The 18458-nt window shown below is 33.4% G+C and overlaps 1 protein-coding gene across 2 annotated transcripts in view; it reads right to left on the reverse strand.

The window, feature by feature from the left end:
• PRKACB (protein kinase cAMP-activated catalytic subunit beta) overlaps positions 1-18458 on the reverse strand; it is a 157515-nt gene that overhangs the window by 87817 nt on the left and 51240 nt on the right. The window contains exon 1 of one of the 2 annotated variants that reach the window (XM_032155495.2): positions 4884-5161. The exons of the other annotated variant lie outside the window; for it this stretch is intronic. Coding sequence (XP_032011386.1) covers positions 4884-5070 — 187 coding nt within the window. The 5' untranslated portion in view covers positions 5071-5161. Of the gene's footprint in view, positions 1-4883; positions 5162-18458 lie in introns of those variants that run through there. 2 annotated transcript variants of the gene reach the window in all.

Below are 18458 nucleotides of genomic sequence, written 5' to 3' on the forward strand. Positions count from 1 at the left end.
TTGGAGCTGGGCTGGGTGCAGTGGCTCAGGCCTGTATTCCCAGCACTTTGAGAGGCCAAGGCAGGCAGATCACTTGAGTTCAGGAGTTCAAGATTGGCCTGGGCAACATGGTGAAACTCTACAAAAAATTAGCCGGGTATGGTGGCACATGCCTATAGTCCCAGCTACTCAGGAAACTGAAGTGGGAGGATCACTCGAGCCTGGGAGGCAGAGGCTGCAGTGAGTCGAAATCCTACCATTGCACTCCAGCCTGGGTGACACAGTAAGACTCTGTTTAAAAAAAAAAAAAATTGGAGCTGGTAGAAATTTGTGTGTCTATACACAAAATAGAGTATATATACAAAAATGAACAGTCATTACCTTTTGGCAGAATTGTGTATACTTTTGTTTTACGTTTTTCTTTGTTTTTTCCTATAGTTTCAAAATTTTCTCCAGTGAAGATATACATTTGGAAATCATATTAAAATGTTATTAGGGAAAAAGTGCTTCTCCCACCTTAATGTGCATATAAATCAGCTGGGAAATCTTGTTAAAATGCTGATTCTGACTAAGTAGGTCTAGGTGGGACCTGGGATTCTTCCTCCTAACAAGCTCCCAGGAGATGCTAATAATGCTGGACAGGGACCACACTTTGAGTAGCAAGCTGTCTTCTAACTCTGTCATATGGCTATTTTTGCAAAGCACAAGCAAGTAAAAGCTTCTCGTTATGTTAGTACAGTTGATATAGTACTTGCATTGCTAAATGGCTCATGGAATGATTTCCTGATTTCAACATCATTTAATATCCCAACTATTTTAGTTTTACTATAAAGTCTGCTTGTTACTTAAATTTTTATTAAAAATCATGATAAAAATACACAGGTAACACCGAAAATTGGTATTTACTAGAGCCAGGTCAGCATTTGACTGCTTTTGGTTAATGGCCATGGGCTTTTAAAATAAATTGCAAAGATCACAATAGAACAAATTAGTAAGAAGCTCATTTGTGTAATATGCAGTGATGTTTAATGTTAATTTAACAAATAACTCAAGATTTATTGAAAATTATGCTAGTAATACTGAAATAAACTGACAAGTTATTTGCCTTCAAGGAGTTCAAAATCAAACATGAGAGATAGATACATAAGGATTAATAGTAATACATTTTAAATACTATAAATAAACTATAATATATAGTATATAAACTATACTACAGAAATACTATAAATAAACTACAATAAAAGTTAAGTATAAGGTGATATAAGAACATAAGGAAGAGCATAGACTCTAATAAGGATGAAGGATAGATGAATAGGATGCATTGATGGTTTTGTTACGGAGATGATACCTGACAGGATGCCTAAAGTATGGGCAAATCTCACCACTGGTAGAATTGAAGAAAGAGAATTCCAGACAGAAGCAGCATCTTGAACAAGCATTGTTGTAAAAGGAATCCATCACTTATCCTGTATTATGATAGTTAAAATCTTTAGGCTCTTTTAACAAAGGTTGCATTATATTATTTTCCACTTTAAAAAACTGCATTGGCTCCCCACTAATATAGCGTAGTACAAAATTCTGGATGTCTAATAGAAAACTTTTAAAGTTTAAATCCAGAAACTAATTTTCTAGACAGTATCTTACTAAACCTTTTAAGTAAGTTCTAAATGTTCATATTTTCACATACTTGTGTACGTTATTTTCTTAAAATAACCTTCTTCTCTTGGTCTCAAAATTCTATTCATTCTTTAATATTTTTGAAGTCCCCCATTATCTCTTTAGTAACAACTTTTTTCTTACACTTAGCTTCCACAGTAAGCTTAGACATTTTAAAGCAACTATTTCATTATGCTTTGAATATTATATTATGTTTGCTCTTCCTACTCTTCTTTTTGGGGGTAAGAACTAGATCTTATTTTTCCTGGAAACTTGCTTACTTACTATGATATAGTAAATACTCAAAAAAGTTTTACCAAATGAGTAGAAATTGACTATTATCAAGAAGCTTATGGAATAGTTTCAAGTGGAAAAAGCAGATAAAAAGACAAAGGTGGAAAGTCTTTTAGCTGAGAAGTTAAAATGATACAGATTCAATGGGCTAACAAATAGGAGGTAAACTGTCTGAGAGATTGTATAAAATTTGCAAAGGTAAAACTGACTGAAGTGGTCTACTGTAATCACTTTATGATTTTGCTAGAGGACATCCATAATCAAAACTGCTCATTTGTTTAATGTCATATTTAAATCTAAGATTTACTAATATGGATTTGTATTTACAAGAGAAATAGCCTGTCAATTCATAGGAAAAGAGAAGAAAAAGTATTTGATGGTATTGACCTATTTGCTTTCTAAAATACTGTAGTTAGACCTTCATTAAGTCAGCATTGTATAACTCTACACATTTAAGATCAAAGGAAGATTAAAAAGCTAACTATAATAAATTTGCTAGAAAGAGAACTTAACGCATGTCAATGCTCTCATTCATTCTGAGTTGGAACAAAAAGCAGAATTCCTCCATGCTTTTCTTTGAACTTCATGTATTTATATGTGCATGCAATTAGCTGTTACATATTTATTTAATCAAACAGGAATTTCTGTTACTTAGTTTAATAGTAAAAGATGAAACACCTGGAGACCACTATGTGGCCTTTGTTCTGTGTTTCTTCCTATATATATGTCACTGGACACGAAAGAAACTTGGATTAAAGCATGCTGCATTTCATGTCTCCTAAATTGGTAACTGATCTTTATACAAAGGTTTATGAATTTTTTTTGTAAATTGATGTAGTTTCTATGCTTAGTTTATTTCATTATAAAAACACTTTAGGAATAAACATATTCAGTGTTTATCATCAGGAGACATTACATTCCCTTGTCAAATGAGTCATGCAAGTAAACTGCTTTAAGTAGCTTTGAAGAATGTGGTTCATATGAAACTTTGTACAGTCAGAACTCCTTCTATAACTCATTCGCCAAATAAATAAAAATTGTGTTTTCACCACAAAAATAAACCTTGGAATTTTGAAATGATCGGATTCTTCTATTTCAGCTCTATCAGTGTTTTCTCCTCTACAATAACACATTTCATAATAGGAAATTATAGCTTCATGCTACCATACTCAGATGTAAAATTATTATCTCTATTATGGTATTCAGGGATATAAGAAGGAGAGTCAAGTAGAGGAATACTTAATTAATGAACATTCAGTTACTCTTTAAGTATTTCTTACATCATGCATATTATTTGCAGTGCTACATGGTTTGCTCCTAATTTTATTTGTGTGCAAGGATCCTATTTGTTTTGACTTCACAATAAAAAAAAAACAGCATTTTATCCAATAGAAATCATGGCTCATGATACTATTTTCCATTATTAGATTTTAAAATATGTTTTAGAAAGCATCACAGGTCCCATACATTTAAAAAGTGGTGAAAGTCTAGTTCAAACATAACTTTTAATTATTAAAAACCCCTAACATTCATTTATTTGAGACACTTTTACTAAACACCCACTATATGAGGAGCAGGTATTAATGAAACATAAATTAATTCAATTCTGTCTTCATTCCTCATTTAACTTTAAATTAAAAGATATTTGAAATGCATAAAAATAATTTCCAAAAGGATTTAGAAGACTGCAATTGAAAAGAATAGGGCAAGGACAATAATTAACAAGCTTTGGTAAAGTTTAATAATATACCACTATTTCAATATTCAACAGTTCATTAACTTGAAGATATATATTCATATTCCTCATCCATCAACTTGCTATACAGTAAAGACTATAAATAACCCAAAACCTTAGAAGTGGAAAAAATGCACAAATACATGTTCTTCCTCAATCTCCCAAAAATAGTTTGAAGAATGTAAAAAAATTTCTGATTCAATAAAAAATTAATTCAAATAAGCTTCTATAACACTGTCAAGGTGCTGTATAAACCTAGGAGTAAATTTTGTAAGCCATTCTTGATTTTGCTGTTGTGGTTGTCTGAGTTTTCTTCCTTAACTGCTACCAAATACATAAACAGAAAGAGTCAAACCCTAGTGCTATTTGATGATCAAACAAACACACCAAAGAGGGCAAAAGTTTCAAGGGTAATTCTATTGTTCCTCTAATTGGAGTCACAGAAATACTTTGAGGAGGGTCCAAGGTGAGATGTAGAATGGCGGCACTAGTATTGTTTATATGTGCAATTTATCTTTTAGAGTGTATGGCACCAAAAATGGTTCCACAGCACCATTTTAGCAAAGCTGTAAGTCCAAACATTTTAACATGCCTGGAAAGAATGTGATTCATGCATAACCAACTTTTTCCTGCATTTGAATCATATGTATAAATAACATAAAATTATAAAGTTTTTGATATCCATAATGTTATAAGTGTAAGAATTTAGATAGAATAATTATGTTTTATTTTAGAAATTCCTGTTTGTAAAACTGAAATAACTTTCACACATGCATTTAAAAATAAAACCATGGCAAACACAATAGAAATGTAATTATAAATTCAAGAGTCTTGTTGCCCCTTTCAAAGTTTAAAGCTTATAAATACAAGACATTTTAAGAAGTAAACAGATGGTTGTTTCTGAAACTTAAGTATTTCATTTTTATGTAAGAACAACAAAAAAAGTACATTAGAAATGATGTAAGAATTTTATAGAAAACCTTGTCACTGATATTGAACTTAAATAGTCAAAAATAAAACCATACAATGATGAAAGCTGAATGATTCAGCTCAACTTATAATCAAGTTTTTATGGAATTCTTTCAACTTCATCTTGCAAAATGTCCTTTTGAAAATCAGAAAACAACAAACAAAAGAGGATTGTTTATGTTTGATTGTAAAACACCAATTATCATTTTAGTTGCTAGTTATAATGTATCATTTAAAAAACAAAACTTACTTGATCTGTCCCATAAGGCAGTATGTTCAGAGAAATGAAGGCTGTCATTTTCCAGAGCTGTTTTCTGATCATGTGCAGTACCTTTAGAGTGTCTATGAAATAACCGGCTAGCAAAACCTTCCAATTTCTGAAGAGCTGTAGTTGTACCTGTATACTGGTTACAAGGTGGTTCTCTATAAGCTGCCATTCATGTGCATTTACACTTTACTTAATGTAACTGCAAATGTTTCCAGAAGGAGCTCACAACTTCTTACACAGAAGCTAAGAGCTATGCATGTGTCAAACTTCCTGTTTGCAGGGTATTCAAACCACTACTGCTGTTCTGTTTCCTGTTAATATAAAACAGCACATTACTGAGCTTTTCTTAGCAAAACACTTTTCAGCTAGAGATGAGGATTTTAAAAACTTGCGGTATCTGCCTAAAAGGCTTTATGTTTGGATGTTTTAATATTAATATATAGGCTAATAAGAGCATTAAACATAAAGCTTTATATATATATAGTAGGCTAAACATTTTTTAAATAAAGGAAAACTAGTTAAACATGTATGACAAGTCTATGCAAACAACTGAAGGCCAAGCCGTCCTCCAAACATAACATGCTAAAGACAGGCTGTATTTTTTCTAGGAAATCAACTAATATACAGATTTTATGAATCCTTATAAGCAGCTAACTTTTCATAAAAAAAACTAGTATGAAATGGGCATGAAAAAACTCTTGCAAAACAAATTTATAACACATATAAATAAAACAATGTGAAATAGCACTTTAAAAAATTGAATGTTTCTAATTCATTGATTTAGGCCTAATACATACAGGAACTACATACACTTAGTATGTCAGTATTGCTTATCAAACTTATAATCTGCTGACATATGTCTATTACCAGGGGTACATTTTAAAACATTCTAAAATTTGAAAAGAACAAAATACAAGATTTAAATTAGATAAAATCCACCATAGCAAGAAATTTGAATTGAGAGAAAAAAGTTCCTTCTAGTTGGCTGAGACATGTTAATTTTAAAATCTTACCACTGAAGACTACTACTTACCTAAACCCCTGATTTAGTGATCTCACTTAGAAACACCTCTCTATTTTTTTTTAAACGTTGTTTCACTCTGTCCCCCAGATTGGAGTGCAGTGGTGCGACCTCCGCTCACTGTGACCTCCGCTCCTAGGTTCAAGCGATTCTCGCCCCTCAGCCATCCAAGTAGCTGGGATTACAGGCGCGCGCCACCATGCCAAGCTAATTTTTGTATTTTCAGCAGAGATGGGGTTTCTCCATGTTGGCCAGGCCAGGAGTTGTCTCAAACTCCTGGCCTCAAGCGATATGCCCGCCTTGGCCTCCCAAAGTGCTGGGATTACAAGTGTGAGCCACCGTGCCTGGCCAAAACATCTCTTTTGATTTAAAGTAAGTAAAACTTGCCTTGTTAATTTTCGGGAAAGAAAGTAACCTGTGGCATTTAACGAAAATTTTGAGCACTTGTTTTTTGACACTAAAGGATAAGAAATTTCTGTGATTCTCTTTGGAAGCAGAGGGGAGGGGAGGGAAGGGAAGGAAAGGAAAGAAAGAAAAAGATCTATCTAAAACAATCTATCTGAAAAAATCTTACTTCAGATTTACTGCCAACTGTTTGACAAACATAAAAATAGAAACAATACTGACAAGTAAAATAAATAAGAACAATAATGTAATCAAATTAGGACTACATAAAAGGCCAATAACAAAACACTGATTAATGAATTTTGCCATTTAACAGTTCATTTGTGTATACTTTGTGTAATGGAATTCATATCAATCTAAACAAGTATGTAACAGTATCTATAAGATAAACTTAAATTTATAGCTTTATGTATAAATATTATGTGTGAATAACAGTTAACAAAACACTGACCAATGAATTTTGCCATGTAACAGCTCATTTCTGTATACTTTGTTTTGTGTAATAAAATTTCTATCAATCTAAACAAATATGCAACAGCATCTATATGACAAAATTCTTAAATTTGTAGCTTTATGTATAAATATTATGTGTGCATAACAATAATTTGTTTCTTAACATCTGGTAGTGCCTTACACAAAACAGACACTTATTAAGTATCCGTAGTCTTCAATAAATATCTACAGAGCATGGACTGATTCTGTAAGGGAAGAAGTGGATAAAATTACTGAATTCCCTTGATTTGCTCTACTGAAGGAAATTCTAATCATCTTCAAGGCTCAGTTCAAATGGCACCTCTTCAGTGAAGTCTGCCACATACTTCCTAGGAAAACAAACTTGGCTGCTTTGTTTTCACTGATCTCATAATATTATGTTAAAAGGTATTGTTTATGAATTTATATGACCCTAAATTGTGAGTTACTTGAATTCATAAATGAAATGCATGTATTACATACCCAATAAACATGTTAAAAGAAAAAAGTATTCACTCATTTTTAACAATTTAAAGGTCTAAGTAGAATCATCAAATACTTGAAAATGTTTGAATTTTATTTACGATGGGACTATATTTATAGATAATCCAAGAAGCACCAAGTCGCTCATATATAGAGACAACAGTAATAGAACTGTTATCATTGAACTTCTCCTTTTTTCTCTATTTGTTAGTAAATTTTATTCATTCTTTGAATTACATTTTTACTCAGTGCCAATGTGGAATTCTTAAAATAACTTGTTTTCCCTGCTTCCGATTACTCCCTTTAATCATTCACATCTCTGACATATTAACCTCCCCAAAATATTACACTCATGGTATTCCATTGCCAAATACACAAACTAATCCTAACATTTCAGCTGGACCATATTCATTTTTAACACGTCTAGCCAGATTTTTTATTTATATTCAATGTTGCTCAAGTACAGAAGTTGCAGATTCCCAACTAGAACACGAAGATTACTTTATTTAAAACAATGCATAAGCTTTAAAACAAAATTACTAAAGCAAAAAGAGTAAACTTCACTAGATGAGTATCTTGAAAACACTGTATTTTAAATCTGCACTGTTTTAAAAATAAAATTGTTTCAATCTGTTATCAAGTCCTTCCAGAAAATAGAATATTTAATCTTTAAAGCAATGTTTCTATATATGGTAATGTGACCAGGAAGCTATTGCTATAAAAGTGCTTCGGATATTTGATTTTTGATTAAAAAAATAAAAATAAAAAGAAGAACTCTACTGGCATCTACTGCTAGAAAGAAACAACTGCAGTTTTAACTAAAACTATGAATTCCTTCATAACTGCAATTAACTTTAAGAAGTATATTGCTTGTCATTCTTCCTAGTGGTGTTTCCACAACTTTAATTTGCACTAAATGTCTCGCCATGCACCCAGAATTTACCAGAATAGCTTATCTTGTAAATAAGATTTTAAAACTAGAGAGTAATCAACTTCACGAGGTTGATTTTATTCCTCATTCATTCTGCATTAATTTTTAAAATTATATAAATTTTCAGAGTTGAACCAGTTTTAATTGCCACAAAATATTGATTTTATTTAATAATAGTGATGACACATTTACCAAGCACTTTACAACATATAAAGTGATTTGCTCTGTAAAACCATTGTGAAATTACTGTAATACACATGAGATTCTTACAAATAAAGTAAGCAGCACAGGTATTATTATCCTTATTTTAAGATGCAAAAGATAAACTTATAAACATTAAGTGACTTGCCCAAAGTCACCCAGGTCTTCAAACTCCTAGATCAGGGTTCCTTGTACTGCAAGACACTGATTACCACATGAAGTAAACATTTTATTTTTAAATGCAGTTATTTTCCAAATAAGAGTGAAGAAGTGGGGGTGCAAAAATAGTGGTGGGTAAGATTCGTTCTTGGATATATTGTCCCAGGTCTGAAAATCTGCTATGAGAAGGCTTTAATTAAGATGGTCACCTATAGCCATTCAATTTCATTGTCCATGTTTCTTACAATCATCTTGGGGCCAAGCAGAACTATGTACTTTAGAGTTTAAAGGTTAAATAAAAGAAAAACATGAAAACATATTTAATGTGTAAATGATGTATTTGCTCCATGTAGAGGACAAATGACATGACTATAACTCCTGCTATTCAAATAAAGGTTTTAGGGTAATAGTGTTGCTTTTTCCAGAATGTTATATATAAGTGGATTTATAGGCTATGTAACCTTTTCAGATTGGCTTCTTTCATTTAGTATAGTAGGCAATTGTGATTTATCTATGTTGTGTATCTTAATAGTTCACTCATTTATACGGCTAAATTTTATTGTATGGAATTAACACAATTTATATATCCATTTACTGTTGAATTGCATTTGCACCTTTGTCAAAAATCAATTGACCATATTTGTGTGAGTCTATTTCTGGACTCCCTATTCTCTTTCACTGACCTATATATGTGTCAGTTCTTTCACCAATACTATACTGTCTTGATTACCATAGCTTTCTAGTAAGTCTGAAATCTGATAGTGTAAATCTTCTATTTTTTTTTTCCTTTTTTTCTTGAGACGGAGTCTCACTCTGTCGCCCAGGCTGGAGTGCAGGGGTGTGATCTCGAGTCACTGCAACCTCCGCCTCCTGGGTTCAAGCTATTCTCCTGCCTCAGCCTCCCGAGTAGCTGGGACTACAGATGCATGCCACCACACCCAACTAATTTTTTTTTATTTTTAGTAGAGACAAGGTTTCACCGTGTTAGCCAGGATGGTTCTCAATCTCCTGACCTCGTGATCCGCCTGCCTCAGCCTCCCGAAGTGTTGGGATTACAGGCGTGAGCCACAGTGCGGCCTTTTTTCCTTTTTTTCGAAGTTGTTTTGGCTACTACAGTTTCTTCACCTTTCCATATAAATTTTAAGATCAGTTTATCTATGTCTACAAAGATAATCTTTCTGGGATTTTATTTGGATTATGTTTATTGGAAGAAATGATATATTAACTATATTGAGTCTTTCAATCCATAATCATAGCATGTCTCTTCATTTACTTGGGTCTTCTGATTTCTTTCATCAGTGTTTTATAGTTTCCAACATACAGATCTTGCACATAATTTTGTTAGATTTATACCTAAGTATTTTAAAAATTGAAGCTATTATAAACAGTTCTTTAAAAATGTTTTATTAGATGGGTGCACAAGTAATTGCGGTTTTCACCATTACTTTCAATGGCAAAAACCTCTATTACTTTTGTGCCAAACTAATATATTGTGCATTGCTACTATATATTATTTTTATATATTATTGTTGCTAAACTCAGTTTTAGGAGACTTTCTTTTTATAGATTTCTTGGAATTTTCTATGTAGGCAGTCATGTCATCTTTCAACAGAAACTATTGATTTCTAATCTGTATGCCTTTTATTTATTTGTCTTGCCTTATTGCATTGGTCAAGAATTACAGTGCAATGTTGAACAAGAGTGGTGACAGTGAACATTCTTGCCTTATTCCAAGTCTTAGGAAGAAAGCATTCAGTTTTTCACCATTAACTACTATAACGTTAGCTGTAGACACTGTTTTGTATATGCCCCTTATTGAGATAACAAAGTTTCCTTTTTTATTCCTGGGTTAGTGGAGAGTTATCTTAGGAGGATGCTGAATTTTACCTAATGTGTTTTCAGCATTTGTTGATAAAATCATGTGGTTTTTACCTTTTTAGTCTACTAATATGGTGGGTTGCACAGATTAATTTTCAAATATTGAACCAGCCTTGAATTATCAGAATGAACACCTTTTGGTCTTGGTGTAATATTCCTTGTATATATTGCTGGATTCAACTTACTAATATTTTACTGAGGATTTTTCTGTTTGTGTTCATAAAGATACATTGTTTGGTAGTTTTATTTTCATGTGCCATCTTTGCATGATTTTGGTAGCAGATTAAGATTGGCTTCACAAAATAAGTTGAGAAGTATTCTGTCTTATATTTTTCCAGAAGAAACTGTGAGAATTGGTATCATTTCTTCTTTAAATGTTTTGTAGAATTTCCCAGAACTATCTGGGACAGTGTTTTGTTTTTCGTTTTTGTTTTTTATTTTTTTTTGAAGATTACAAATACTAATACAATGTATTCAATAGATAGAGTATTATTGAGTTATCAATTTCATCTTGAATGAATATTGTTAGTTTGTGTCTTTCAAGAAATGGTCTATTTCAACTAAGTTGTCAACTTTGTGTAATAAAGTTGTTTCTAATATACACTTATTACTCTTTTAATGCCTGTAGCATTTATACAACATTACATTATTTATTTTGTTGGCCAAATTATTCCACTTTGACCATGAGAAGCTCCATCAACTTTCTCCTATGTCCCTTTGATATACCTCCATCATTGTGTATGTGTGCATGTGTGTATACATGTGTATGTGTTTGAGCACATCCTTACTTTCTAGCACTGCAAGATGCCCCATGCTCACTTTGTGTATTTCCTGCCCCAGCCCTTTTAGAATCAGCCTTTCTCCAAGGAGCCTTAGTTCCTTTTACTGGAGAATGGTCTTAGAAATCAAGATCTAGCAAGTGGGTACATTCATCTACTGGGGTGTTGTTGCTTCTAGGCCCTCTTCTCTGAGAGCAAGGAAATATACATGTATACTAACATTTGCCTATTCCCTTATCTATAAGTATTTCCATATGTAACTGTGTCTATAAGCAAAGCATGAGTTCATTCTGGTTTCCAACTCTAATGCATTACTACATGATTTCTTCTAGCTGCCTCCCCTTGCTTATCTGTAAATCCTACTCCAATAGACAGAAACCTGGCTCCCACCATCCACCACCAACTTATTTACTTGTTCAATTTCAGTATATACATACAGAAATATCAGAATTGTTAACCTGGTAGGTAGGTTAAAAACTTTATTCCCATGGAAAATAACTTTATCAACTAGACTGCAGGACTCTTTTGCCTCCAGTCTTACAGACTTCACTTATTTTCAAGGTAACTTAAGTCAACACATTTCATCTCCATTTGCTTCAGTAGGTTGTTTCATATATTTGTACTACAGTTAGATTATTTTCTCATCTCCTGCATTCCATCCTGAGATCCATCAACCTTCTAAATGAGTTTTTTTTTAAGTTTGCATACATTAAGACTTGCTCTTTGTGCTGTAAGTGCTGTGGATTTGGACAAATGCATAATACCATGTATCCAATAATTTTGCAACCCTAATTAATCCCCTTGTGTTTCCCTGAACCTTGGCACCTAATGATATTTTTTGCCATTGCTGAGTTTTGCCTTTTCCAGAATGTCATATAATTGCAATCATAAAGTATACAGACTTTTCAGTGTTTTTATCACTTAGTAATATGTATTTACAATTTATCCATGTCTTTTTATGGCTTTATAGCTCTTTTATATAATTCAATAATATTTGATCATATGGATGTATTAGTCTGTTTTCATGCTGCTATAAGGAACTGTTTGAGGCTGGGTAATTTATAAAGGAAAGGGGTTTGATTGACTCACAGGTCAGCATGGTTGGGAAGGCCTGAGGAAACTTACAATCACCGCAGAAGGTGAAGAGGAACCAAGGCACCTTCTTCACAAGGTGGCAGGAAGGAGAAGTGCCAAGTAAAGCGGGGAAGAGCCCCTTATAAAAAGATCAGATTTTGTGGGAACTTGCTATCATGAGTACAGCATGGAGGAAAACACCTCCACGATTCAATTACCTCCACCTGGTTTCTTCCTTGACACATGGCGATTATGCGGATTACAATTCATGATGAGATTTGGGTGGTGACACAAAGCCTAGCCATATCAATGGATATATCACAGTTTATCCATTCACCTACTGAAGGACATTTTGGTTGCTTCCAGTTTTTGGCAATTATGAAGGAAGCTATAATGTGCAGTTTTCATATGCGGGTTTTTGTGTGGATATTGTTTTTAAATTGGTTAAATACCTACAAGAGTGATTGCTGGATTGTGTGGTAAAACTATATTTAATTTTTCAAGAAATTGCCAAACTGTCTTCCAAAGTGGTTGTGCCATTTTCATTACCACCAGCAATGAAAGAGTTTATGTTGCTCTGCATCTTTGTCACCAACTGGCAGTCAGAGTGAGTGTGTGTGTTTGTGTGTGTGTGTGTGTGTGTGTGTGGTTTTAGCCATTCTAGTAAGTGTACAGTGGTATCTCATTGTTTTTAATTTTCAATTTGACAAATAATATTGAATATCTTTTCATATACTTATTTGACATCTATATGTTTAATAAGATGGCTATTCAGATTTTTGCCTACTTTTTAATAGGGTTGTTTGTTATCTTAGAATGGATTTTTATTTTGTATATTTCACCAGTGAATTCATCTGGTCCTGATTCTTTTTCTGAAAATTATTAATTATAATTTTTAAATAATTGATTCAATTTTTAAAAGCTATAGAAGCATTCAGATTCATTTACACTTGTGTAAGTTTTGATAGTTTGTAGGAATTGGTCCATTTCATTTATCAAATTTTGGGGCATAAAGTTTTTCATAGTATTCCTTTATTATCTTTTTAATGCCCATGGATGCTTCAGTGAAGATCCATCTTTCATTTCTGACATTGGTAATTTCTATCTTCTTTTATTCTTCCTTATCCTGGCTAGAATTTTATCAATTTTATTTATTTTTTTCAAATAACTTTTGGTTTTGTTGAATTTATTGTTTTCCATTTCAATGATTTCTGCTCTAATTTTTATTATTTCTTTTCTTTTGCTTGCGTTGGGCTTAAATTGCTCTTTTTTCTCTAGTTTTCTAAGGTAGAACTTTTTGTTACTGATTTTAGACCTTTCTTCTTTTCTAGAATCTGCATTTAAGGCTATAAATTTCCCCTAAGCACTGCTTTTACCAAATTGCAAGAAAAAAAAAAAAACTGATAAACTGTATTCTGATTATCATTTAGCTTAAAATATTTTAAAATTTTTCTGGAGGCTTCTTTGACCCATGTGTTATTTAGAAATATGTTCTTTAACTAATTTCCAGCTTTCTTCCTGTTACTGATTTCTAGTTTAATTCCACTGTAGTCTAAGAACATACTTTGCATGATTACTATCTTAAAAGATTTGTTAAATATGGTTTATGGCCAAGAATGTGGTCTATCTTGGTAAATGCTCCTATAAGCTGAAGAAAAAAATGTATATTTTGCTGTTGTTAAATGGAGCATTTAATGAATGCTAATTACATCAAATTGATAGTACTGTTCAGGCCAATTATATACTTACACTGATTTTCTGCCTGCTTAATCTATATCAATTATTGAAAGAGGAGTGTTGGAAGTCTTCAACTACAATAGTGGAGTTGGCTGTTTTTCATTTCACTTCTGTCAGCTTTTGCTTCACGTATTTTGATACTTTGTTGCTAAGTTCATATATTTAGGATTGATAAGACTTTTTGGAGAAAACAGGAATGTATGTTCTCACTTTGGGCTGTGCTTCCAGGTTAATTTCACAGATATATAATTATAGGTCAGTTGGTATTTTTTTCTTTCAACTTTTAAAATATTTTACTCTACTCTTTTCTTGCTTGCATGGTAATGAGAAGTCTGCCATAATTCTCATTCTGTTCTTCTATAGGTAAGTTTTTATTTTCCCCTCCAAGCTCTTGCTTCTTCCAAGATTTTCTCTTAGTTTTTGGTTTTCTGCAGTTTTTGAATATAATGTGCATGGTTTAGTTACTTTATCATTCATTCTGCTTGATATTTTCTGAGGTTCCTGGATCTATATTTTAAAGTCTGTCATTGATTTTGTAACATTCTTGGCCATTATTACTTCACATATTTCTTCTTTTTCCTCCTTCTTCTTCTGGTATTCCAATGATAGATAAATCATATACCTTTTTAAAATGTCCCACCATTCTTGGATGCTCTGTTTTTGTTTTCTCATTAGTTCTTCTCTTTATATTTCACTTTAGGGAGTTCCTATTGACCTATCTTTGCCTCACTGATTCTTTCCCCAGCAGTGCCCATTCTATTGATAAGCCTATCAATGGCATCCTTCATTTCTGTTATAGTGTTTTTTATGCCTAGCATTTCCTTTTGATCTTTTCTTAGTGTCTCTCTGCTTTATGTATCTCCTGTGCCCTTACATGATGTCTGTTTTTTCCATTAGGGCCCTTAACATATTAATCATGGTTTTTTTTATATTCCTTAGCTGATAATTCGCATATCTGTAACATATGAGTCTGGTTCTGATTCTTGTTTTATCTCTACAGACTGTTTTTTCTTGCCTTTAGGTGTGCCTTCTAATTTTTTTTTGTTGAAGGTTCACCATGTTGCATTGAGTAATAAGAACAAAGGTAAACATATGATGTGGATTTGTTAATCTGGCCAGGAGGTAAGCTGTGTTTAATGTTTGCTATAGATGTCAGAAACTTCAAGTTCCTCTAGTATCCTTATGTTTGTCTCATCCATTGACTTTGAGCTTGTCTCAGTACTATTCCTCAGAAGAGTCCATCCTTGCAGCTCTTCCAGCTGAAATGCATTGTTATTATACCAGAACTCTGTTGGTATGGTAGTAAGGTATGGGGAATGAAAAACAGTCTATAATTTTAGGATTAAACCTTTATTTTTTACTTTGCCTATTTTCTCTGAGCTGTGACCTTCATGGGCATTTCTCCAGTGGTATACATTTTCCCCCACTGAAACAGACACAGGAAGGCTAGAGGGAGCTGAAGCGGGAGAAATGCCCTCCCCAAACCAGGATAGGGGTCTAATAATGTATTTACAGAGTAGACCTTTGTTGGAGAATACTCTGGGTATATTTCATAATGATTACCCTCCCTCCCTCTGCAAGAACTACGAGGGAACCTTTTCCAGGATCTTCATGAGAATATGAAGTACCTGATAAAATACATAGAAGCAAAATCCATGAAAGTGTGGGGGCCTCCCTAAGACTGCTGCTCCCAGAGGTGTCACACTCCCATGTTAGTCCACACTCAGCCTCCAGCAATTTGTCGAAACTATCATTTAAATGTTCCCACCAATTTTTGGCTCCAGTGGCTTTGGCTCTAGGTAAGCAGATCTCTGCCATGAGTCTCTGGATTTGCTTTTCTCTCCAGATTTCAGGCTAGTGGTTGCCCTGCAATCTTAGTTCTCTGATGGGGGGAAAAAACAACAAAACACTGATTCTCAATTTTTTAGCTTTATCTTGTAAGAATGCTACTGGTAAATTCTAGGTTCTTTACACGTCAGTGCTGAAAATGGAGTATCTTCTCTCTGTTTTTCATTTCCATTTCTCATTCTCTGCCTTCTTTTGAATTACTTGAACATCTGCATATTTGCATAGTTGCTTTTTTCCCTTTTTTGATGTTGTTCTAGAGATTTCAATATATGTACTTCATTTTTCAAAGTCTACTTAGAATTAATTTTTTTTTTTTGAGACGGAGTTTTGCTCTTATTGCCCAGGCTGGAGTGCAGTGGCGCCATCTCGGCTCATTGCAACCTCTGCCTCCCGGGTTCAACCTATTCTCCTGAGTAGCTGGGATTTCAGGCAAGCGCCACCAGGCCCAGCTAATTTTTTATTTTTAGTAGAGAGGGGGGTCTCTCCATGTTGGTCAGGCTGGTCTCAAACTCCTGATCTCAGGTGATCCGCCTGCCTCGGCCTCCCAAAGTTCTGGGTTTACAGGCGTGAGCCACTGCACCCAGCTAGAATTAAAATTTTATCACTTCATGGGTAACTTAAAACCTTACAGACATCTGGTTCTCTTTAAAGTCTTCTCCTTCATATTATTAGTTGTTTCCAACCTACACACATTGGAAACCCCAACAGACAATATTGTAACTTTTTATTTCTACCATTATACATATCTTAATGTACTTAAGAGGAGAAAAAACAATCTATTATATTTATCCAGATATTTATTATTTTTGTTGCTTTTCTTTCCTTCATGAAGTTCCAAGTTTCTTTCTGGTATCACTTCTTTTCTGTTTAAATAACTTTCCTTAGCATTTCTTTTAAAGCAGCACTGCTGTTTATGAATTATCTCTTTGGTTTCCAGTAATTTGGTTGTATCTTTGGATGTTGTTTTCTTGGCATTCACTAAGCTTCTTCAATCTGTAAATTTATGTCAGTTGTCAAATTTGAGAAGTTTTCAGCCATTACATATTCAATTTTTTAGAAATTTCTGCAGCAATCTCTTTCCTCTCCTACTGTGATTTCAAAGACCTGTAGGGTTAGACATTTTTATATTGTTTTACAGATTCTTAAGGCTCTTTTCCCTTTATTAAACAAATGTTTTCCTGTTGTTTACAATAGACAATTTCTTCCGATCTTCTGTTCTAATTCACTGACTCTTTTCTGGGTCATCTCCATTCTTTCTCAAAATTTGAGGTACTTGTTTGGTCATTGCTGCTATTGCCACTGACACAGGAGCACAGTTTTAGGAGTATATCTTGTCTCAAAGCAGGACCAGAAAACAAACAAACAAATGAATTTCATTCATTTTTTTCCTTGTCACCAGGGATTTCCTTACAGGATCTCTCATTAGAGAAAGACAGTTTCTCTTTTTTTTTTTTTTTGAGACAGAGTCTCGCTCTGTTGCCCAGGTTGGAGTGCAATGGCGCAATCTTGGCTCACCGCAAGCTCTGCCTCCCGGGTTCATGCCATTCTCCTGCATCAGCCTCCTCAGCAGTTGGGACTACAGGCGCCCACCACCACACCTGGCTAATTGTTTGTATTTTTAGTAGAGACAGGGTTTCACCGTGTTAGCCAGGATGGTCTCCATCTCCTGACCTTGTGATCCGCCCGCCTTGGCCTCCCAAAGTGCTGGGATTACAGGAGTGAGCCACAGCATTTTCTGTCTGAATCCACTGTACAGTTCTGGAATTCGGACTGCCTTGAGTCTAAGCTGGAGGATGTAGGAAGAAATTGTTAAAAGCAGGAAATTCACGACTGTATTTGTCTCTTTTCAAGTTTTGATTTCCCTTTCCAATCTTCCTACTATATTTACTTTTCAAAGTCTTTCCACAGCTACTTTATGTATTCTGTTCAGAATTTTTTTTTTAGGCATAATCAGTGGGAGGAATAGAGTGATGTGCATTTACGTACTCCATCTTAATTGGAACTAGAAGCTAATCTCATCACTTTTTATTTTAATAATTTAATAATAGATTTAGAAATACAAAATGTAAAAGATAAAGTTTTACTTTCAACATGCTTCACCTTAATCTCAGTATGAAATTGACGTACATTTTTCTGAGTAAATCCACAGTAAAGTTGTAGTACTTTTGTCACACTACTTTATGAGACAAAAAGTTACATGCATACATTTCTTTAAAAAAATGTAATTTTTATACAAAATTTCATAATTACTACTAACAAGTATGGTGTCATTATTAATATGAAATTGATTCACACTTGGCAAACTGATATATTTTCAAATATATAAACAAATTTCCACAATTACACTCCATGTTTTTTATCCTTGGACTCACCAGAATACCTAAAATTATAATACTAATATATATCTCAAAGTAAACTAAAAAAGTTTATAATTGTGCTGAATATTAAGCAATAAGTTAATACAATATGCAAAAACAATGATCTTACTTTCAACATAAAAAGAGAAATGGAAATTTATTTAATCTCACAATTCTAATGTAAGAATATCCAATTGCTCAAAACATATGCTG

Source organism: Hylobates moloch, unplaced genomic scaffold (assembly GCF_009828535.3).
Source record: "Hylobates moloch isolate HMO894 unplaced genomic scaffold, HMol_V3 SCAFFOLD_5, whole genome shotgun sequence".
Lineage (NCBI taxonomy): Eukaryota > Metazoa > Chordata > Mammalia > Primates > Hylobatidae > Hylobates > Hylobates moloch.